This window comes from Lepidochelys kempii, chromosome 2 (genome assembly GCF_965140265.1).
Source record: "Lepidochelys kempii isolate rLepKem1 chromosome 2, rLepKem1.hap2, whole genome shotgun sequence".
NCBI classification, from domain to species: Eukaryota; Metazoa; Chordata; order Testudines; family Cheloniidae; genus Lepidochelys; species Lepidochelys kempii.
The window spans coordinates 262,661,843-262,685,202 of record NC_133257.1 but is presented as its reverse complement, the minus strand read 5'-3'; the positions used below and the strand labels follow the sequence as shown (position 1 = coordinate 262,685,202).

Below are 23,360 nucleotides of genomic sequence, written 5' to 3'. Positions count from 1 at the left end.
GTGGGGCCATGCAGGTACCCATAGCAGTGCCGCTGATTTGAAGGTATACATTGTCCCCAAATGTGTAATAGTTATGGGTGAGGACAAAGACAAAGTTCAGCCACAAGGTTTGCCATGACATTATCGGAGATACTGTTCCTGACGGCTTGTAGTCCATCTTTGTGTGGAATGTTGGCGTAGAGGGCTTCTACATCCATAGTGGCCAGGATGATGTTTTCAGGAAGATCACCGATGGACTGTAGTTTCCTCAGGAAGTCAGTTGTGTCTCGATGATAGCTGGGAATGCTGGTAGCGTAGGGCCTGAGGAGGGAGTCTACATAGCCAGACAATCCTGCTGTCAGGGTGCCACTGCCTGAGATGATGGGGCGTCCAGGATTTCCAGATTTATGGATCTTGGGTAGCAGATAGAATACCCTGGTCAGGGTTCCAGGGGTGTGTCTGTGCGGATTTGTTCTTGATGTGTCACACATCACCTCCAAAGTGGTCCTCATAACAAAATTCATTCCACACATGGGTGGGAAAATTTAGAGGGAACACTGAGGATGTGAGGGAAATTCCCAAACCTGAGCCATTCTTTTTACGTGACAAATCTGAGGAACTGTTCCACACTGAGGTGTCAGAGGAGGTTTTGGAACAAATTGATAATCTAAACAGCAATAAGTCACCAGGATCAGATGGTATTCACCCAAGTGTTCTGAAGGAACTCAAATGTGAAACTGCAGAACTACTAACTGTAGTTTGTAACCTATCATTTAAACCAGTTTCTGTATCAAACAGCTGGAGGATAGTTAACATGATGCCAATTTTTAAAAAAGGCTCCAGAGGTGATCCCGGCAATTACAGGGTGGTAGGCCTGACTTCAGTCCTGGGCAAACTGGTTGAAATGATAGTAAAGAACAAAATTGTCAGACTCAGAGGAACATAATTTGTTGGGAAAAAGTCATCATAGTTTTTGTAAAGGGAAATCATGCCTCACCAATCTACTAGAATTCTTTGAGGGGGTCAACAAGTATGTGGACAAGGGGGATCCAGTGGATAGAGTGTACTTAAATTTTCAGAAACCCTTCACAAGGTCCCTCACCAAAAGCTCTTAAGCAAAGTAAGATGTCATGGGATAAGAGGAAAGGTCCTTTCATGGATTGGTAACTGGTTAAAAGATAGGAAACAAAGGGTAGGTATAAATGGTAAGTTTTCAGAATGGAGAGAAGTAAATAGTGGTTTCCCCCAGGGGCCTGTACTGGAATATTTAACTGGAAAAATGATCTGGAAAAAAGGGTAAACAGTGAGGTGGCAAAATTTGCAGATGATTCAAAACTAAAGATAGTTAAGTCCCAAAGCAGACTGCGAAGAGTTACAAAAGGATCTCTCAAAACTTGGTGACTGAGCAATAAAATGGCAGATGAAATTCAATGTTGATAAATGCAAAGTAATGCACATTGGAAAACATAATCCCAACTATACATATAAAATGATGGGGTCTAAATTAGCTGTTACCACTCAAGGAAGAGATCTTGGAGTCATTGTGGATAGTTCAAAACAGCTAACAGAACGTTGGGAATAATTAAGAAAGGGACAGATAAGACAGAAAATATATTGCCTCTATATAAATCCATGGTATGCCCACATCTTGAATACTGTGTGCAGATATGGTTGCCCCATCTCAAACAAGGTATATTGGAATTGGAAAAGGTTTAGAAAAGGGCAACAAAAATTATTAGGGGTATGGAACAGCTTTCTTATGAGGAAAGGTTAATAAGATTGGGATTTTTCAGCTTTGAAAAGAGACTACTAAGGGGGGAATATGATAGATGTCTATAAAATCATGACTGGTGTGGAAAGAGTGAATAGGGAAGTGTTATTTACTCCTTCTCATAACACAAGAGCTAGGGGTCACTAAATGAAAATAATAGGCAGCAGGTTTAAAACAAACAAAAGGAAGTATTTCTTCACACAATGCACAGTCAACCTGTGGAACTCTTTGCCAGAGGATGTTGTGAAGGCCAAGACTATAATGGGGTTCAAAAAAGAACTAGATAAATTCATGGGGGATAGACATGGACATCAATGGTTATTAGCCAGAATGGAGAGGGATGCGTCCCTAGCCTCTGTTTGCCAGGGGCTGGGAGTGGGTGACAGGGAATGGATCACTTGAGGATTGCTTGTTCTGTTCGTTTCCTCTGGGGCATCTGGCATTGGCCACTGTTGGAAGACAGGATACAGGGCTAGATGGACCTTTGATCTGACCCAGTATGGCCATTCATATGTTCATACAAACATAAGACTGTAAGAGACCTCGAGAGGTCATCTAGTCCAGTCCCCTGCACTCATGGCAGGACTAAGTATTATCCAGACCATGAGATGATCATGGTTGAGGTATTTTGATGAGTCAGAATGGAGGATCTTGCACGGCCAGTGCCCACAATATATCTGATTAGTGGATAAACAGAAACTTCAGTCTCCAGGACTGTCAATCCAGTAGCTTTCACCAACACTAAACAACGCATACATATGTGGTTGCTGGTGAGTATTTGCTTCACTCATACATATACTCATATATACTCACCAGGAACCACATACCACACAACAGAACCACTAACCCAGGAACCTATCCTTGCAACAAAGCCCGTTGCCAACTGCACCCACATATCTATGCAGGGGACACCATCACAGGGCCTAACAACATCAGCCACACTATCAGAGGCTTGTTCTCCTGCACATCTACCAATGTGATATATGCCATCATGTGCCAGCAATGCCCCTCTGCCATGTACATTGGTCAAATTGGACAGTCTCTACGTAAAAGAATAAATGGACACAAATCAGATGTCAAGAATTATAATATTCATAAACCAGTCGGAGAACACTTCAATCTCTCTGGTCACGCGATTACAGACATGAAAGTTGCGATATTACAACAAAAAAAACTTCAAAACCACACTCCAGCGAGAGACTGTTGAATTGGAATTCATTTGCAAATTGGATACAATTAACTTAGGCTTGAATAGAGACTGGGAGTGGCTAAGTCATTGTGCAAGGTAACCTATTTCCCCTTGTTTTTTCCTACCCCCCCCCCCCCCGACGTTCTTGTTAAACCCTGGATTTGTGCTGGAAATAACCCACCTTGATCATCATACACATTGTAAGGAGAGCGATCACCTTAGATAAGCTATTACCAGCAGGAGAGTGGGGTGGGGGGAGAGAAAATGTTTTGTAGTGGTAAACACCCATTTTTTCATGCTGTGTGTATAAAAAGATCTTCTATACTTTCCACAATATGCATCCGATGAAGTGAGCTGTAGCTCACGAAAGCTTATGCTCAAATAAAGTGGTTAGTCTCTAAGGTGCCACAAGTCCTCCTTTTCTTTTTGCGAATACAGACTAACACGGCTGTTACTCTGATACATATAAAAGAAACAGATGCACAGAAGAGAGAGAATCTTTACTCAGCTATGAACTTTCTCGTTATAACAGTAAGTTACAATCTCCTTCTCTGCAGGCCCAGGTTGCCAAATCTTCCCTTTACACTTCCACAGATCCTCAGAACAAACTCATTTCTTCTTCCAAAATTTTCTGTAATCGTCCAAATTAAACTCATCATCCAACACTTCCTCCTGTTTGCTCTTAAGCCTTCTGGGATTGCGTTTCCGTAACCTCGCTCTTCTTTCGGCCTCAGAAAGAGTGTTGATGTCTACAGGCATCTGGAGGGCAACAAAAATTAATAATCAGACAAAGGCATCTTATTCAAATGCCTCACTGTTCAAAAGGAGAGATGGGATATTGTTGTGCAGAGGAGTTTGCCGCAAAATAAAAATCCCAGTAGAGGTTAATCAAATAGGAATCATTTATTGATCACGATTCTCTTACTGACTGCTGGGGTTTCACTGGTTTGGGGGCAGATGCAGAAGTTATTCTGCATTCATCTGTTATCCTGAGGATGTATGATGTAGTAGCGAAAGGTCAGCAGAACACAAACATCTAACCTTCCAAACAGGGGTTGACTGGGCAATGGCAAAAGTAATGTGGCATGTAGAGGTTGCAGTTATTAGTACTGTGCAAAATAAGCTGAAAAAAATAATAAGTGGAGGAGGGATTGGGTTTCTTTTCAATTAGGAAGATTGCATTTTTAAGTGGATTTATTACTGGAGAAAAGTGTTGGGAAAACAGCTCTGTGGAATGTAGTCCTGTGCTTATCCACACTAGAGATACAGCACTGGCTTCCTCTCACCCCACCAGCCACGGTGCATCAACCCCAACTTGAATGGACCATGTCTAGGCATGCAATGATCATTCAATTTGACTCCTTCAGTACTAGGCCAATAAGAACCATTTGTGGTGGTGGGTTTTGTGCTGTGGACACCTACCCACTGGGAGCTGACCCAAGACCCACTAAACTCGTACGTAAGATCCATCAGATGGCAATGACTTTCAGTTATGGGACTGGTTTTATGCTGGTGATCTCAAGGTGAAAGGCATTTTATCCCATTATTAATCCCCATAGCCATCCAGACTCTGACCCACCTGCTCTTGTATTCAAGTGACTTTCCAAGGGGTAAAGGGGTTTGGTTCCTGGAATCACCACATTCCCCCCCAAAAGGCCTGTATCTCAAAGACCTGTCTTTGGCCAGAGGAGGCTGAGATCAGCAGGAAGGAGGGGGTCAGGAGTTGCCTGAGAAATGTCTGGAGCATGAGATGGCTTCTGAACTATAACCACACACTGCACCCAGACAGGACATCCATTACATTTCTAGGGTAGGGGGGATTTCAGCCCCATATTCTTATAAAGGGGTGAGGGGAAATTAAAAAATTCTGAAGATTAGCCCCCTCCATCTTCTGTAATCCATCTGAAGGGAAGGCGGGGAAGGGAGCCCACTTCATCATTCAGGCCAACACCTGGAGCAATGTTAACAGGCTCTAAAGGGAGATGCACACTGCCCTCAATGAGCAGGGATTAATGAATGTAACTGGGCCGTCTGAGGGAGGAAGCGTCTGGGGAAGCAAACTAGGAAGAAACTGGGATAGAGCTGAACACAACTTTCCAAAAATCCAATGCGATTGCTAATTAGTACTACTTCTACAGCTTCACAAAGTGTCTATGATGTAGGAACACTGGAACAGCCACCCCAACAGTATCTAATGATCCATCTAGCCTTATGTCCTGTTAAATAGATGACCATTAAAAATACTGGTGGCTCTGCCTCCTTGGAGGAACTTAATTGAACCTCATGTTTCAGGATAAGGAGACAACTCTGCCTCCAGACAAATGCATTTGGAGGTTTATCACCTTTCTCTACAGCATCAAAGTGGCCCATCCAGTCTAGTACCCTGACCACAATGGTCTGATCCAATATGGCAAATCCTATGTACTCATCAGTGACCGACACAGGATGCATCAGAGGAAATTGTAACTCCACCCCTCTCGTTACGCACCTACTTGGGCAATACTCAATACAACCTCCATCCCAGCAGTTCTATTAAAAATTAGATTTTGCTCAATTTCTTACTGTAATGATCCGCCTTGGCTCCTTATAGCGGATGTGAATAGCAGATCCATCAGGCCTGACCAAGAGCACGGGGTAGGACCTGCCGTACGTCTGCCTCTGAATGCGGGCAATGGACGTCCTGTTGGAGTTATATTGGCTGAGGGATGTATGCAGATGGCAAGCAATGGGGAGTAACCTGTGCATGGCATCCTGACGCAACAAACTAAGAGGAATTAAAACAGGGCAGGGTTAGTTATTCTTCCCCTCCATTCCACAGGACGCGCTATCTCAGAGTAGTCAAGTTCAGTAGACCAACATACATGATTAGGGCCCAACCAAATTCACAGTCCATTTTGGTCAATTGCACGGCCAGAAGGTTTAAAATTGGTCAATTTCACTATTTCAGCTGTTTAGATCTGAAATTTCAGGGCCTTGTAACTAGGGGGGTCCCTACCCAAAAGATGATCGGGGGGAGGGGAGGGTGTCAGGGGATTGCCACCCTCACTTCTGTGATGCTTTCACAGCTGGGCAGCAGCCCTGGAGCTTCCTACAGCAGGGGGAAGAGGCTCCCGGAGTTGGAGGTGAATCTGATCTCCCTGTGCTGCTGGGAGTGCCCTGCCGGGGGCTCCTAGCTGCCAGCCCCAGCCAGTGGCGGATAAACGTATGGGCACTCCGGGGGCAGAAGCCCCACAGCCAGGCACCCTGAGGGGCAGAAGCCTTAAGCTTGGCTCTGTACAACCCTCACTTCTGCGCTGCCACTAGAGGTAGGTCTGATCTCCCCACCAAGAGCGGCCATGCAGGGGAAGGACGAGTCCTGTCCTTCCCCAGCTCAGCCCGGACTAGCAGCTAGGAGCTCCCAGCAGCATGGGAAGATCAGATTTCACAGGGAAGGGCTTATTTCTTGTTCCTTGACATGTTTTTCATAGCTGTGAAACTGGTAGGGCCTTATACATGACACCATGTCACAGAACATGGACTAGAGACGGAGGAGATTTATAGTCCTCCAGCCAGGCTACTTTTAAATGTCCCAAGCAAAGAAGCTTCCACCACAACCCTGGTAATATTAACGATGATAAGCATTTACATAACATTTACCTTCAAAGTGGTTTACAAATATTAAGTAATTATATTAACAACAATGATATTTTTGCTTATACAACAATTTTACACAGGACCTAAGGGCATTTTTCAAAGGAAAGCAAATGCTTAATGGAGAAAACAACGATCAAGGAAATTGAACCACACAGTATTTAAGTGGCTTGGGAGGATTAGAGCTCCATGCCAGGATTAGAACTCAAGTTCTGTGCACAGATGAACAGGCCAAGCCCCTCTTTCATATCCCACAATCAAACAGATCTCATCTGCAAATCCTTGGTCCTTTAGTACAGCCTGGCATTTTAACGATCAGTTTTTCTTTCTTCAAATAAATAAGTCATTTGTTGATGATCGGCCTCCAGGACAGATTGCACTAGGCTAATTTATATCATGTGACTAGAATTCACAGGGCCTTGGATCACCAATCTTCACAGAAAAGCAAAGTGGAATAGTGTAAACAGCAAAAATAGGAGAGTACAGACAGGCAAGGAAATGGTTAGAGCCATGGAAAATCTTCCTCATTAAAAGGAAGTGTAAAGATCAGGACTTTTTCGTTTAGAGAGAAGAGGAGCATGAGGGGCACAATAGATTTGGTTTCACTGGTCCTGGTCATGGAACTCTTAACTCAAGTGAACAATACCACTGTGACATTCCCCAGAGTGCAATCTGGACTGCTGTGTTCCCTTAGTTCTCCAGCATGGCATGCCTTTTATACCGTTTTGCTGATGAACAGCAGCCCCTGTAGGCTCTCCTCACTCTCAGCCACCAGCATGCAAAGTCACCCCCAGCTGAATACATGAATGCTATACCCAGCCATCCATGAATTACATACAGGAGGACACCATGCATACCCTTCAGCCCCAACCTTGCTCCCCAAAAATGTGCATCTTATACTGTTCAGGACCCTCCTGGCCAGTATAAGCTCATAGATAGATATTCATTACCCATTGTTGGAGTGAAGACTAGGCACTAGGCTTGTTGACCTAAGATTCTCAAAAACAACGAAGAGTCCTTGTGGCACCTTGGCGACTAACAAATTTATTTGGGCATAAGCTTTCGTGGGCTAAAACCCACTTCATCAGATGCAGAGAGTGAAAATACAATACACCCAAACCTTCTCTCCCACCCGAGCCCAGCCATGAGGGTCCCCCCAGCCCACACCCCATCTCCCTCCTTCCCAGAGCCCAGCCATCTGTCCCCTTACCACCCAGCGTTCCAGAAAGAGAAACAGCCTGTTGCTGGTTCCCAGCCAGGCTTGTGTAGAGTTTTCTGAGCGCCATGGTCTCCTTCCCTCAAGGCATACAGGAAATTACAGTTGCTCGGAACCCTCAGGGAATTCCCCCAGGAGTAACATTTCAACCGGATAATAATATTCAGCAGATTATGAGTTTTCAAATGATACCTCACAAGGCATACTTTGTACAAAATATAACAAATGGTGAATATGGGGTACAGGGTGTCAACGCCCAATTTCACTGGGGCAATCTGGGCAATAAGGGCTGGAGGATCAGATCCTGTCTTAACGAGAATAACGACAAACTTTATTCTTGGTCATAAAGGGTTTGATCTTTTGAGGTACTGAGTACCTACTAAAGAGAGAGCCCATTTATTCAATCAAAATTAACACCAGGACCAACATCAGCCAGCCCTTTAGACAAGTCACAGTATTTGAATGTAAAGCTTACCCCAGAGTCCTGCTTACTGCTGACATCCTGCTCTTAGGTAAAACCACAGAAGTCCAAGGAACCAGTTCAACGAGGGCTGTGCCTGGAATACTGGATTTAATTGCTGCATGAAACTATTCCATAAAGTTCCTCAAGGTAAATGATCCAATCTTACACCACAGCTCTGCACCATACACGTTCCTCTCTTTGTAGGTAACCTAATGACCAAATGGACCAAAAAGAGATGGATCAAGCAAAGCAGCCTTTTCTTGTGACTTTAATCAAATCTCTTCTGAAATTGCCATGGAGCACAGGGTGGGCTGAGATAGCTGCATGCAGAAGGGGGCTGAGGTAGCAGGTATAGGGGGCATAGGGCCCTGGGGGGCAGGGGGTGATGTGGCAGGGGAGGGGGGGAATGGCTGTGGAGCACAGAGGAGGCTGAGGTACTGGGTGCAAGGGGGGGACAAGCTGAGGTAGCAGGTGCAGGGGGCATAGGGCCCTGGGGGTGATGTAGCAGGGTAGTGGGGTGGGGAGCCAGGCTGTGGAGCAGAGAGGGGGCTAAGGTAGCAGGTCAGAAGGCACAGGGCCCTGGGGCACAGGAGGCAAGATAGCAGGGGAGAAGTGGGGGAAAAACAAGTCAGAGGGCACAGAGGGGGCTGAGGTAGCAAGTTAGGGGGCACATGGCCCTGGGGTGCAGGGGGTGGGGGGAACAGGCCTGGGGGCACAGAGGGGGCTGAGGTAGCAGGTCAGGGGGCACCTCAGCTCCCCCGTGGCCCCCAACCTGCTCGCTCCCCCCTGCGCCCTAGGGCCCCGTGCCCCCCGGCCTGCTCCTCCTCTCCCCCCAGGGCCACGTGACCCCAGCCTGCTGCCCCCCTCCCCCTGCGCCCCCCGCTACGGGGGGGTGGGTGGGGGCGCTGAGGTCCTGGGCGCAAGGGCGGTGGGGGGGGGGAAGCTGAGGCAGCAGGTGCAGGGGCCGCAGCGGGGCGGCGGTATCCCGGCGCGGGGGGGGGGGCACAGGCCTTACCCCATTGTGAGGCTGCCTGGGAACCCCAGGGGCGAGGCCTGCGGCCTGGGGGGCGGGGGCCGAGGTCCCGCGCCCCAGCCAGGAGACGCCCGCCCACCAGCCCCGAGGCCGTCACGCCCCCGCCCTCACGGCTGCCCCCTGCCTGAGGGCTTGGCCCCGAGGCCCGCTTCCCGCCACCGTTCCCTGGCCGGCCTGGCAGCGCCCCCCGCGGGCACACGAGCGGCCCCTTCCCTCGGCCGGGCCCAGCCCCCAGCCGCGCTCGCTGCCGCCGGCGCCCCGCTCCGCACCGCGGCCCTCGGCGAGGCTCGCGCCCCCTCACGTGACTCACGCCCGGGCTCGGAGAAGTCTCCTGCGCGAGGCCTCCCGCCCCAACAACCGCCGCGCGCGCGCGCGCGCTCTTCGCGTGTCGTCAGCACGCGGCGCCGGCCCGCCCATGAAGCAACGCGCCGTCTCCAGAGACGCGGAGCGCGCCGCCGGCCCGCCCACGTGGGAGAGACAGAGAGAGAGAGCGCGCGCGCGGTGACGCGTGCAGAAGGTTCGCGGGGGCTTCCCCCTAGCAGGAGGCTCCCCGGCCCGGCCCGGCCTGCCCCGCCCCGGCTTCTCCCATGAGTTGGCGCCGCCTGTGCGGCGTGGCAGCGGCGGGTGAGTTCAGGGGAGAGGGCCCCGGTTCCTCCTTCCCAGCGCCCCCCATGCAGCCCCCGCCTTCCTCCCCCCTCTACAGCCCCAGCCCCCGCCTTCCTCCTCCCCCCAGCTCCCTTCCCCCAGCCCCCGCCTTCCTCCCCCTCTACAGCCCCAGCCCCGCCTTCCTCCTCCCCCCGCCTTCCTCCCCCAAGCCCCCGCCTTCCTCCCCCTCTACAGCCCCAGCCCCCCCAGCCCCCGCCTTCCTCCCCCAGCTCCCTTCCCCCAGCCCCCGCCTTCCTCCCCCCTCTACAGCCCCAGCCCCGCCTTCCTCCTCCCCCCAGCTCCCTTCCCCCAGCCCCCGCCTTCCTCCCCCTCTACAGCCCCAGCCCCGCCTTCCTCCCCCCAGCTCCCTTCCCCCAGCCCCCGCCTTCCTCCCCCCTCTACAGCCCCAGCCCCGCCTTCCTCCCCCCAGCTCCCTTCCCCCAGCCCCCGCCTTCCTCCCCCTCTACAGCCCCAGCCCCGCCTTCCTCCTCCCCCCAGCTCCCTTCCCCCAGCCCCCGCCTTCCTCCCCCTCTACAGCCCCAGCCCCGCCTTCCTCCTCCCCCCAGCTCCCAGCCCCCGCCTTCCTCCCCCCAGCTCCCTTCCCCCAGCCCCCGCCTTCCTCCCCCCTCTACAGCCCCAGCCCCGCCTTCCTCCTCCCCCCAGCTCCCTTCCCCCAGCCCCCGCCTTCCTCCCCCCTCTACAGCCCCAGCCCCGCCTTCCTCCTCCCCCCAGCTCCCTTCCCCCAGCCCCCGCCTTCCTCCCCCTCTACAGCCCCAGCCCCCCCAGCCCCCGCCTTCCTCCCCCAGCTCCCTTCCCCCAGCCCCCGCCTTCCTCCCCCTCTACAGCCCCAGCCCCGCCTTCCTCCTCCCCCCAGCTCCCTTCCCCCAGCCCCCGCCTTCCTCCCCCCTCTACAGCCCCAGCCCCGCCTTCCTCCTCCCCCCAGCTCCCTTCCCCCAGCCCCCGCCTTCCTCCCCCTCTACAGCCCCAGCCCCGCCTTCCTCCCCCCAGCTCCCTTCCCCCTGCCCCCGCCTTCCTCCCCCCTCTACAGCCCCAGCCCCGCCTTCCTCCTCCCCCCAGCTCCCTTCCCCCAGCCCCCGCCTTCCTCCCCCTCTACAGCCCCAGCCCCGCCTTCCTCCCCCCAGCTCCCTTCCCCCTGCCCCCGCCTTCCTCCCCCAGCTCCCTTCCCCCAGCCCCCGCCTTCCTCCCCCTCTACAGCCCCAGCCCCGCCTTCCTCCTCCCCCCAGCTCCCTTCCCCCAGCCCCCGCCTTCCTCCCCCTCTACAGCCCCAGCCCCGCCTTCCTCCTCCCCCCAGCTCCCAGCCCCCGCCTTCCTCCCCCCAGCTCCCTTCCCCCAGCCCCCGCCTTCCTCCCCCCAGCTCCCTTCCCCCAGCCCCCGCCTTCCTCCCCCCTCTACAGCCCCAGCCCCGCCTTCCTCCTCCCCCCAGCTCCCTTCCCCCAGCCCCCGCCTTCCTCCCCCTCTACAGCCCCAGCCCCCCCAGCCCCCGCCTTCCTCCCCCAGCTCCCTTCCCCCAGCCCCCGCCTTCCTCCCCCTCTACAGCCCCAGCCCCGCCTTCCTCCTCCCCCCAGCTCCCTTCCCCCAGCCCCCGCCTTCCTCCCCCTCTACAGCCCCAGCCCCGCCTTCCTCCTCCCCCCAGCTCCCTTCCCCCAGCCCCCGCCTTCCTCCCCCCTCTACAGCCCCAGCCCCGCCTTCCTCCTCCCCCCAGCTCCCTTCCCCCAGCCCCCGCCTTCCTCCCCCTCTACAGCCCCAGCCCCGCCTTCCTCCCCCCAGCTCCCTTCCCCCTGCCCCCGCCTTCCTCCCCCTCTACAGCCCCAGCCCCCCCAGCCCCCGCCTTCCTCCCCCAGCTCCCTTCCCCCTGCCCCCGCCTTCCTCCCCCTCTACAGCCCCAGCCCCCCCAGTCCCCGCCTTCCTCCCCCAGCTCCCTTCCCCCTGCCCCCGCCTTCCTCCCCCTCTACAGCCCCAGCCCCCGCCTTCCTCCCCCAGCTCCCTTCCCCCTGCCCCCGCCTTCCTCCCCCCTCTACAGCCCCAGCCCCCCCGCCCCGCCTTCCTCCCCCCAGCTCCCTTCCCCCTGCCCCCGCCTTCCTCCCCCTCTACAGCCCCAGCCCCCGCCTTCCTCCCCCCAGCTCCCTTCCCCAACCCCCACCTTCCTCCCCCCTCTACAGCCCCAGCCCCCCCAGCCCCGCCTTCCTCCTCCCCCCAGCTCCCTGCCCCCGCCTTCCTCCCCCTCTACAGCCCCAGCCCCCGCCTTCCTCCCCCAGCTCCCTGCCCCCAGCCCCCGCCTTCCTCCCCCTCTACAGCCCCAGCCCCCGCCTTCCTCCCCCAGCTCCCTTCCCCCAGCCCCCGCCTTCCTCCCCCTCTACAGCCCCAGCCCCGCCTTCCTCCCCCCTCTACAGCCCCAGCCCCCGCCTTCCTCCCCCAGCTCCCTTCCCCCTGCCCCCGCCTTCCTCCCCCTCTACAGCCCCAGCCCCCGCCTTCCTCCCCCCAGCTCCCTTCCCCAACCCCCGCCTTCCTCCCCCCTCTACAGCCCCAGCCCCCCCAGCCCCGCCTTCCTCCTCCCCCCAGCTCCCTTCCCCCAGCCCCCGCCTTCCTCCTCCTCTACAGCCCCAGCCCCCGCCTTCCTCCCCCCAGCTCCCTTCCCCCAGCCCCCGCCTTCCTCCCCCTCTACAGCCCCAGCCCCCGCCTTCCTCCCCCCAGCTCCCTTCCCCCTGCCCCCGCCTTCCTCCCCCTCTACAGCCCCAGCCCCGCCTTCCTCCTCCCCCCAGCTCCCTTCCCCCAGCCCCCGCCTTCCTCCCCCTCTACAGCCCCAGCCCCCGCCTTCCTCCCCCAGCTCCCTTCCCCAACCCCCGCCTTCCTCCCCCAGCTCCCTTCCCCAACCCCCGCCTTCCTCCCCCCAGCCCCCGCCTTCCTCCTCCTCTACAGCCCCAGCCCCCCCAGCCCCAGCCTTCCTCCCCCAGCTCCCTTCCCCAACCCCCACCTTCCTCCCCCCTCTACAGCCCCAGCCCCCGCCTTCCTCCCCCAGCTCCCTTCCCCAACCCCCGCCTTCCTCCCCCAGCTCCCTTCCCCAACCCCCGCCTTCCTCCCCCCAGCCCCCGCCTTCCTCCTCCTCTACAGCCCCAGCCCCCCCAGCCCCAGCCTTCCTCCCCCAGCTCCCTTCCCCCAGCCCCCGCCTTCCTCCCCCTCTACAGCCCCAGCCCCCGCCTTCCTCCTCCCCCCAGCTCCCAGCCCCGCCTTCCTCCCCCAGCCCCCGCCTTCCTCCCTGACAGCCCCAGCGCCCCCCATGCAGCCCCAGCGCCCCCCCAACCCCCGCCTTCCTCCCCCTACAGCCCCAGCTCCCCCGCAGCTCCCTTCCCCCGCCTTCCTCCTTCCCTACAGTCCCAGCTCCCGCAATACAGCCCCATCCCTCGTGCTCCCCTCCCCAGTACAGCCCAGCCCCTATGTGCATCCCGCAAAACAGTCCCATCCCTAGTGCTTCCCCCCAGCTCCCCTTCCCACAGCCCCCATACCACCACCACCACCTCCTCCTCCTCATGTTCCTAGTTAGCTCCAGAAGGTGATCCTGGCTTTATTGATTTTGTTCTGGATGTCCTGGTTTGTTCTACCGACCTCTGGTGTCTGTGCCTTGTTGTGGTGGGACAGCTTGTGTGCTCTAATGATCCCCAGAGTCTGTGTCGGTGGGGGCTTTTTGCTCCTGGTAGGTTCAACCAGGCCGAATTGGTCTGTGGGGGAGGGCTGGACCAAAAAAATAAAACAACACCCTGGTCCTCCAGGTTGGGGATTAGGCAAAGGGCTAACAACCCTGTCCCCATAAAAAACAAAATATGTTTCGGAAACAGCACCGGAGAAATCGACCATTACTGTGTGTGACGGCCTTCAGGAGTGAATGACCTGTATGACTGCAGGTGGTGAAAGCCGAAAGGAAGCCACTGTCATGAAGACTGAAGTGCTCAACACCAAGACAGGTTTCAGAGTAACAGCCGTGTTAGTCTGTATTCGCAAAAAGAAAAGGAGGACTTGTGGCACCTTAGAGACTAACCAATTTATTTGAGCATGAGCTTTCGTGAGCTACAGCTCACTTCATTGGATGCATACTGTGGAAACGGCAGCAGACTTTATATATACACAGAGAATATGAAACAATACCTCCTCCCACCCCACTGTCCTGCTGGTAATAGCTTATCTAAAGTGATCATCAGGTTGGGCCATTTCCAGCACAAATCCAGGTTTTCTCACCCTCCACCCCCCACACACAAATTCACTCTCCTGCTGGTGATAGCCCATCCAAAGTGACAACTCTTTACACAATGTGCATGATAATCAAGTTGGACCATTTCCAGCACAAATCCAGGTTCTCTCACCCCCCCCCCCCATACACACACAAACTCACTCTCCTGCTGGTAATAGCTCATCCAAACTGACCACTCTCCCTACAATGTGCATGATAATCAAGGTGGGCCATTTCCAGCACAAATCCAGGTTTTCTCACCCCCCCCCCCACCCCCATACACACACAAACTCACTCTCCTGCTGGTAATAGCTCATCCAAACTGACCACTCTCCAAGTTTAAATCCAAGTTAAACCAGAACATCTGGGGGGGGGGGGGGTAGGAAAAAACAAGGGGAAATAGACTACCTTGCATAATGACTTAGCCACTCCCAGTCTCTATTTAAGCCTAAATTAATAGTATCCAATTTGCAAATGAATTCCAATTCAGCAGTTTCTCGCTGGAGTCTGGATTTGAAGTTTTTTTGTTTTAAGATAGCGACCTTCATGTCTGTGATTGCGTGACCAGAGAGATTGAAGTGTTCTTCGACTGGTTTATGAATGTTATAATTCTTGACATCTGATTTGTGTCCATTTATTCTTTTACGTAGAGACTGTCCAGTTTGACCAATGTACATGGCAGAGGGGCATTGGTGGATGTGCAGGTGAACGAGCCTCTGATAGTGTGGCTGATGTTATTAGGTCCTGTGATGGTGTCCCCTGAATAGATATGTGGGCACAGTTGGCAACGGGCTTTGTTGCAAGGCTCGGTTCCTGGGTTAGTGGTTCTGTTGTGTGGTATGTGGTTGTTGGTGAGTATTTGCTTCAGGTTGGGGGGCTGTCTGTAGGCAAGGACTGGCCTGTCTCCCAAGATTTGTGAGAGTGTTGGGTCATCCTTCAGGGTAGGTTGTAGATCCTTAATAATGCGTTGGAGGGGTTTTAGTTGGGGGCTGAAGGTGACGGCTAGTGGCGTTCTGTTATTTTCTTTGTTAGGCCTGTCCGGTAGTAGGTAACTTCTGGGAACTCTTCTGGCTCTATCAATCTGTTTCTTTACTTCTGCAGGTGGGTATTGTAGTTGTAAGAAAGCTTGACAGAGATCTTGTAGGTGTTTGTCTCTGTCTGAGAGGTTGGAGCAAATGCGGTTGTATTGTAGAGCTTGGCTGTAGACAATGGGTCGTGTGGTGTGGTCAGGGTGAAAGCTGGAGGCCTGCAGGTAGGAATAGCGGTCAGTAGGTTTCCGGTATAGGGTGGTGTTTATGTGACCATTGTTTATTAGCACTGTAGTGTCCAGGAAGTGGATCTCTTGTGTGGACTGGACCAGGCTGAGGTTGGTGGTGGGATGGAAATTGTTGAAATCATGGTGGAATTCCTCAAGGGCTTCTTTTCCATGGGTCCAGATGATGAAGATGTCATCAATATAGCGCAAGTAGAGTAGGGGCTTTAGGGGACGAGAGCTGAGGAAGCGTTGTTCTAAATCAGCCATAAAAATGTTGGCATATTGTGGGGCCATGCGGGTACCCATAGCAGTGCCGCTGATCTGAAGGTATACATTGTCCCCAAATGTGAAATAGTTATGGGTAAGGACAAAGTCACAAAGTTCAGCCACCAGGTTAGCCGTGACATTATCGGGGATAGTGTTCCTGACGTCTTGTAGTCCATCTTTGTGTGGAATGTTGGTGTAGAGGGCTTCTACATCCATAGTGGCCAGGATGGTGTTATCAGGAAGATCACCGATGGATTGTAGTTTCCTCAGGAAGTCAGTGGTGTCTCGAAGATAGCTGGGAGTGCTGGTAGCGTAGGGCCTGAGGAGGGAGTCTACATAGCCAGACAATCCTGCTGTCAGGGTGCCAATGCCTGAGATGATGGGGCCCCCAGGATTTCCAGGTTTATGGATCTTGGGTAGTAGATAGAATATCCCTGGTCGGGGTTCTAGGGGTGTGTCTGTGCAGTTTTGATTTTGTGTTTACCAGCAGGAGAGTGGTGTGGGGGGAGAGAGAACCTTTTGTAGTGGTAAACACCCATTTTTTCATGGTTTGTGTGTATAAAAAGATCTTCTGTACTTTCTGCAGTATGCATCCGATGAAGTGAGCTGTAGCTCACGAAAGCTTATGCTCAAATAAATTGGTTAGTCTCTAAGGTGCCACAAGTCCTCCTTTTCTTTTTGCGAATACAGACTAACACAGCTGTTACGCTGAAAATTGACCATATCATGATCAATGGCAAATGACAACGCTCACTGGCAGATGTGAAAGTGAGAAGGGGTGCAGCTGTTGGCAGCGACAACCACCTTGTGACAGCCTCCATGAAGCTAAAACTGAGAACTGTGAGCCCACCAAACAAGGGACATAGATGTTATGATATTGAGAAGCTAAAGTCCCTTGAAATACAGAAAGCCTTGGTTCTACAGTTAAAGAACAGGTTCCAAGCACTTGCAGACCTTGATGAAGAGGAGGGGAGTGCAGATGAGATCAACAAGAAGTGGGACAAAGGAACAGCAATGTATGAACAGAGCTGTGAAGCCTGTCTAGGCTACAGGCAGAAGAAAAGGAAGAAGTGAATCACACTCAGCACATGGAACGCCATGGAAACCAGACGAGCCCTGAAGAAAAAAGTTTTTAGACACACAATCCCAGAAGCTAAAGGACAAATACCACGAGCCATATAGCAAGGCACACTGGGAGGTCAAATGCCTTGTGAGAGTGGACAAACAGCATTATATTGATAATCTGGCAACACAAGCAGAGGATGCAGCTGCTCGTGGTGAACAAGAAACCATCTATAAAATGATGCAGCTTATCAGTGGTAAACAGCAGACACCAACAAGCACTCTCATCAGGAACAAACAAGGACACCTACTAACAACCGAAAAAGAACAAGAAATGCGCTGGACATAGCATTTCAAAGAATTGCTGAACAGGGAGCCACCTAAAGAGGAAGCAAACATCCAGGAGGCAGAATAAGATCTTGATATCAACACAGACACCCCACTAAGGAAGAGATCATTCAAGCCATCAAATCCTTATAAAACAGGAAAGCTCATGGCAAGGATAACTTGAATGCAGAATTGTTCAAGGTAAATCCTAAAGTAGCAGCATCTATCCTGGCCCCTCTATTTACATCAATCTGGGAAAGGGGAAAAGTGCCAGAGAAGTGGACCAATGGGGTTATAGTGAAGATACCAAAGAAAGGAACTCTGTGATTGTAATAACTGGCATGGTATCACACTTTGCTTGGCACAGATAAAAGTATTGTGTAAGATCATAGTTCAGCGTATATCAGAGGCAGTTGATAGTGTTCTCAAAAAAGAGCAAGCTGGTTTTCGGAAAGGGCATGGATGCACAGACCAGATCATAATAGAACAGTGCTTAGAATGGCAATGGCAACTCTACATAAATTTCATAGACTTTGAGAAAGCTTTTGATAGCATTCACAGGACCAGCCTATGGCGTATTCTGCAGGCATATAGAATTCCTTTCCGCATAATCAATGTCATCAAAAGCTTCTATTTCAACTTTATATGCAGTGTTGATCACAGTGAGCTCAGTTTTGAAGTCAAAACAGGAGTATGTCGGCGTGTGTCATGTCTGCAATCCTCTTCAACATTGCCATCGACTTGGTAATGAGGCGTACAACAGAAGACCTGCCAAGAGGCATTAAATGGACACTCTTCTCATCCCTTGAAGATCTGGACTTTGCAGATGATGCCGGTCTCCTATCACATACCCAGCGCCATATGCAAGAAAAAACAACTCAACTCAATGCACTCAGCCAGCAAATTGGACTGAAAATCATCTGTAATAAGACAGATCGCAGATCTTACCTCGCCATTACCAGTGTGGATAGAGGATTATGTTCTCACCAGTGTAGAAACATTCACGTACTTGCACAGCACCATCAGCCAGGATGGTGGAACAAGCCAGGACACCCGGAACAAAATCAATAAAATCCCATAACTCTCCTCCCTCAATATAGGCCTCTCCCCAGGGCTCCCCTCCCACAATACAGCCCCATTCCCAGATCCCTTCCCCGAGCCCCTGTTTGCCTCCCCAAATACAGCCCAATCCCAACGCTCCCCCCAGCCCTGTACCTCTCGTCTCCCAATAGCCCATTCCCAGTGCTCCCCCCCCAGCTCCCCTTCCCACAGCCTCCTTCTGACCCTAGCTGTCCCTCCCATCCCCCAATATAGATCCATCTGTAATACTCCCTCTCCTGCACAGGTTCCCCTCCCACAGCCCCCCCCCATGCCTCCCTCTCCCCAGCATTTGCCCCTAGCTTCCTGACCCCTGCACCCTCACTCCCACAGTCCCCCATATTCTCCTCCAACAATACAGCCCCATCCTCCGTGCTTCTCCCCGAGCTTCCTGCTTGAGCTCCCTTTCCACATGCACTCCAGCTCCTCTCAGCTCCCTGCCCCTTTTTCACAGGCTCCCCCTCTCCCTGCCTCTCCTTTCCTATCCCACCCTCTGGCTGCAGGGAGAACTCTCACATTTGTCATAGTACAGGCTATGATATTTTAAATATCTCTGACCGTTTCTGCCCCAAAGCCCTTTGCATGCTGGGCGTGCGTGATGCCAAACTCAGCGTGGGGCTAGTCGCCACCACAGCCCTCTACTTGGTATGGCAATTTCCTACTGTGCTGATGCACTTTTGACACCTGAGCAATAGTGTTGAAGTGAAGGAGAATCCCCTATGCTCCAACCCCCAAAATGCAGTCTCCCCTAGAAGGGAAATTTGGTCTCTGTTTAGCTGTACGTAGAAAAATCACCCAATAATACAGCTCAGGGAGTGAAAAGCAGCAGCATGTCTAATTAAAACTGTAGGGAGAGGCAAAATGGAAATGCCCATCTGGAATCATGATGGTAGGATCACAGTCTTGCACTTACAAAAACTGCCCTGGATTCTTTTAATGACTCCAGGAGGTCAGGGACTTGGCTTTGCACCAAGTCCTGTATGTTGTTAGCAGGGTCATCGGTTGCAGCATAAGGAGCCCAAAATCCCTGGCGCGGCAAGCTCTGTGTCCCCTCTGAGTGAGAATTCCTTTTTACAGGGTTATACAGAACCAGCTTATGGTTTTTGTGTTGCATTCATGTTCAGAATAGAAATGAAACCACTTAAACATCTTGGGCCACTGAAGAAACTTTCCTTCACATCCTTGCCATTCATGTGAGGAAATTTTCTTGGACCCAGCACATCCTTAACCAGTACAACCCATGAGACTGAACTGTAATGTGCACCTGGGGCCCCCACTGAGTTAATGATCTCTGCATTCAAGAACAGAGTTTGTGACCTGCGTAATAGTTTACCAGATAAGCAGGGCCGGCTCCAGGCGCCAGCTTTCCAAGCAGGTGCTTGGGGCGGCAATTAGAATGTGGCGGCAGCCCATGTCCCGCGGCGGCAATTCGGCGGCAGCTCCTTGGGGCGGTAAAATTGCTAGAGCTGCCCCTGCAGATAAGACATTTTAATATAACCCAATGTATCTGCCACCAACGCATGCTTTAAAGATGAGTCCCTTGGCACTGACTTGTGCTTTAGAGGAAACCAATGTATTTCCTAGTGGGGTTGTAAACCTTTTCATCCTTTTGCAGCAAATATTAAACCCTGTGTCATGTTAAACTCTTCATGTGTTTCTCTGTTTGAATAAATTGCAAAAAATGTCGGGGACTTAATATAGGGATGGAACAGATGTCCTGACTCTGTCTGTGACATTGAGGGGAGGAAGGTTGTATTGTTGTGGGACTGGGGGGTGGGTGGGTGAGTAATATTGTTCCAGTTTATTTCTATTGGAGAAAGGAGGCTGCTTATATTGAGGGGTTTTTTTAGAGTTCACCCCTTTGGTTTTGACCCATTTAGGAACTGGCTTCGTTGGCAGGAGGTCTAGAGAGTAAATGATCTTCTAATTTTGAAGGGATTTTGAATTATTGCAGAGGAAGATGACTTTTTTCCCCCCTCCTCAACTGTGGTTTTGTGCAGGATTGATTGGTTTAGCGATGGGATGGTAGAGAGTATGTTAAACATTCAGTCCCATGAAGGGAGACACTCATTAAATGGGTTGGGATTATCTCGGTGGAGTTTTGACTGTCCCTCCTTTCATTTTTGGGGGGCGAGGAGTGGGGAGCTGTATATTGGATTGCATTGTTGCCATGCCAACCTGCTCTGAAAGTCCTTCTGTGTATTTCTACACTGCAGTAAGGCCTGAGCCCATGTAAGTGGATTCTGACTTGGGCTGCAAGGCTATAAAATTGCAAAGTAGATGTTCGGGCTCTGGCTGGAGCCTGCCGGAGCTTGAGCCCAAATGTCTACACTGCAATTTTATAGCCCCGCAGCCCGAGCCCTACGAGCCTGAGTCAGCTGATGTGGGCCAGCTGCGTGTGTCTTACTGCAGTGTAGACATACCTTCGGTGTCTAGTTGCTGCAACTCTTCTGCCCCTTGGGGCTCTTGTGTCATTACTTTATGGATGCCTGGAACAGGTTTCTAGTACTTTTTCGTTTTTTCTCAACACTCTGTGGAAGACTGGCTTTTTCTCCCTATCTGTACCTCTTTGTTTTTCTCTCCCTCTGCCATTACTTAACTCTGGGCTTGTCTGTGCTTAAAACACTGCAGCTGAAGACACTACCCTGATGGGAGGGATTCTCCCATGGGCATAGGTACTCCTCCTTTCTGAGAGGTGGTAGCAAGGTCAACAGGAGAATTCTCCCATCGACTTGAGTGCTATCTACGCCAGGGGTTAGGTTGCTTTAACTGCTTCACTCCAGGGTATTGATTTTTTGCAACCCCTCCCTTAGTGACTGTAGACAGACCTATTTTTCTAGCATAGACAAAGCCTTGGTTATAAAAGGGTCCCAATATTTGGGTATTTTACAGTGTTTTGTAAATAGCACTGAGTTCCCTGCATATGCACAGGGGACTTATGGTATTTATATGGCACATCAAATCCTGGCCCTTCCCATCCTAGTCTCTCTCTCCCTCCCTCCTTGTTAATCCTCAGCATCCAGTGTAGATTTCTCTTGCACTTGTTAGTGCTCTTTGCCTCTAATGCCTTTTCTCGTAATGTATTCCACAAACCCATTTCCCTGCTGTCAGTGGAGATGATTTTCCATCTCCTTCTCCCCTGAACTGACAAAATTCAGGAGCGTGCTCTTATGAAACAGTGTTCCATAATGCTTAAATTGGTTTACTAGTGAATTATATTGATTTATCCTAATTCAGTAAGTAAGAGAGAAACCATTTGTGAACCGGTTTAAATAACTGGTTTAAGGAAGTTAAACAGCAGCTACTAAACTAGATGCTTTTAAATCAGCAGGTTCAGGTAACTTAAATCCAGGAGTTTTAAAAGAACTGGCCATGGAGCTCTCTGCACTGTTAATGTTGATTCTCAATAAATCTCAGAACACTGGGTAAATTCTAGAGCACTAGAAGAAAGTGAATGTGTCAGTATTTAAACAGTAAACAGGACGATCCAGGTAATTATAGACTTATCAGACTGACATCAATCGTCAGCAAGATAGTGGAATGGCTGATACAGGACTTGATTAATAAAGAATTAAAGGAGGGTAGTATAATTAATGCCAATCATCATGGGTTTATGGACAATAGATCCTGTCAAACTAACTTAATATCTTTTTTAAAAGAGATTACTAGTTTGTTGATTAAGTATATTACATAAATACTATTACCTTTGACTTCTGTAAGACATTTGACTTGGTACCATGCTGCAGTTTAGTTCAAGGAGAAGTATACAAAATCAACTTGGCATGCATTAAACAGATTAAAAACTGGCTGGCTGATGGGTCTCAAAATGTAATTGTAATTGGGGAATCCTCATTAACCAGGTGTGTTTCTAGTGCGGTCCTGCAGGTATAAATTATTGGCCCTATGCCAGAGGTTCTCCAGCTGTGGTCCGCGAGCTCCATTCATGTGGTCCGCGGATAGTTCCTTCTAAGGTGAGCACCTGGGCGGCTGCACATGAGAGAATGAAGGGCTGCCCACCTAATTAGTGGAGCCACGCAGGCGTGGCTCCACTAATTAGGTGCTTGGACCCTGGAGAAGATACACATGTAATGTGAGGTGGTGACTTTGGGGAGGATAGGGGGTAGGTGGGAGGGGGCAGTGGGGTAGGTGGGGGTGCAGGGCTGTAGTGGCCAGAGAAAGAGGCGACTTTCTCCAGCTTCAGCGCTGCGACTGCCAGGGAGAGAACCCCTTTCTTCCCAGCCCAGCTCGGGGGCTGTGATGGAGGGGAAGAGACACCCCCTTTGCCCTGCCCAGCCCAGCTCAGTTCAGGGGCTGCCATGGCGGGGGAGAGACTAAAATATGAGTTGTGTGTTTTTATTTGTAGAACAAAAACACATTTATTATTTCGGGTTTTTTTTTATATATAGCACTTTTATCCAAAGTGCTTTACAATAGTTAGCTAGCGATACAAACAACTTTTGGAAAGATCGTTAAGTGGTCCACCACAACCCTCAGCAATTGTCAAGTGGTCCACGAAAAAAAGTTTGAGAACCTCTGCCCTATGCTATTTAGCATTTTTATCAATGACCTGGAAGAAAACACAAGCATTACTGATGAAGTTTGTAGATGATACAAAAATCAGGGGAATGGTAAACAATGAAGAGGATAGATCACTGCTACAGGACAATCTGGACCGCTTTGTAAACTGGGTGCAAGCAAACAATATGCATTATAATATGGCTAAATGTATACATCTAGGAACAAAGAATGTTGACCATACAGGATGGGGGACTCTATTCTGCGAAGCAGTAACTATGAAGAGGACTTGGGGGGTCATGCTAATGGAGCAGACTGCATAGGGAGCTTGTGGAAGCTCTTCACTGAAAGGTTTCGAACGGAGTCTGGATTGCAATGTCCTGGGTGGTTAGATGCAACAAATCCTGCATCTTGGTGTGGGGTGGGGGGTTAGAATAATGACCCTTGCAGTCCCTTCTAACCTTACGGTTCTATGATTCTGTGTTGGATAATCAGTAAAACATGAGTTCTTAGTGCAATGCTGTGGCCAACAGGGCTAATGAGATCCTTGGATGCATAAACAGAGGAGTATCAAGTAGGAGTAGAAAGGATATATTACCTTTGTATCTGGCACTGGTGTGACAACTGCTGGAATACTGTGTACTGTTCTGGTTTCCACACTTCAAGAAGG

General features: G+C 51.4%; 2 protein-coding genes across 12 annotated transcripts in view; one reads left to right on the top strand and one right to left on the bottom strand.

Annotated features, from left to right (window-relative positions):
- Positions 1–3,420: 3,420 nt before the first annotated feature.
- On the bottom strand, positions 3,421–9,697 carry MRPL55 (mitochondrial ribosomal protein L55). 4 transcript variants are annotated; one of them, XM_073334829.1, is made up of 4 exons: positions 9,592–9,697; positions 8,261–8,457; positions 5,502–5,703; positions 3,421–3,698 (listed from the first exon to the last, which is right to left on the bottom strand). In XM_073334829.1, the coding sequence occupies exons 2-4, from the start codon at positions 8,284–8,286 to the stop codon at positions 3,549–3,551; spliced, it is 378 nt and encodes a 125-aa protein (XP_073190930.1). In that variant the 5' UTR covers positions 8,287–8,457; positions 9,592–9,697; the 3' UTR covers positions 3,421–3,548. The 4 variants fall into 4 exon arrangements, with proteins under 4 accessions (XP_073190930.1, XP_073190931.1, XP_073190932.1 ...); XM_073334830.1 differs by having other exon boundaries at positions 9,551–9,685; XM_073334831.1 differs by lacking the exon at positions 9,592–9,697 and adding an exon at positions 9,406–9,528.
- A 5-nt stretch (positions 9,698–9,702) lies between these two features.
- GUK1 (guanylate kinase 1) overlaps positions 9,703–23,360 on the top strand; it is a 51,831-nt gene continuing 38,173 nt past the window's right edge. For 3 of the 8 annotated variants that reach the window (XR_012157661.1, XR_012157662.1, XR_012157660.1), the window contains exon 1: positions 9,703–9,905. Coding sequence is in view for 1 of the 8 variants with exons in the window: in XM_073334826.1 (XP_073190927.1) it covers positions 9,869–9,905 (37 nt within the window). In the remaining 7 variants the exon portion in view is untranslated. The remainder of the gene's footprint in view (positions 9,906–23,360) is intronic. The other 5 variants (XR_012157663.1, XR_012157664.1, XR_012157665.1 and 2 more) reach the window with 4 other exon arrangements.

Coding starts and splice junctions, on each gene's coding strand:
- MRPL55 (XM_073334829.1), bottom strand. CDS start 8,286: ATGTCAGCAGTAAGCAGGACTCTGGG. Junction 5,704..8,260: donor GCAGTAAGCAGGACTCTGGG/GTAAGCTTTACA, acceptor AATTCCTCTTAG/TTTGTTGCGTCAGGATGCCA. Junction 3,699..5,501: donor AGCCAAGGCGGATCATTACA/GTAAGAAATTGA, acceptor GTTGCCCTCCAG/ATGCCTGTAGACATCAACAC.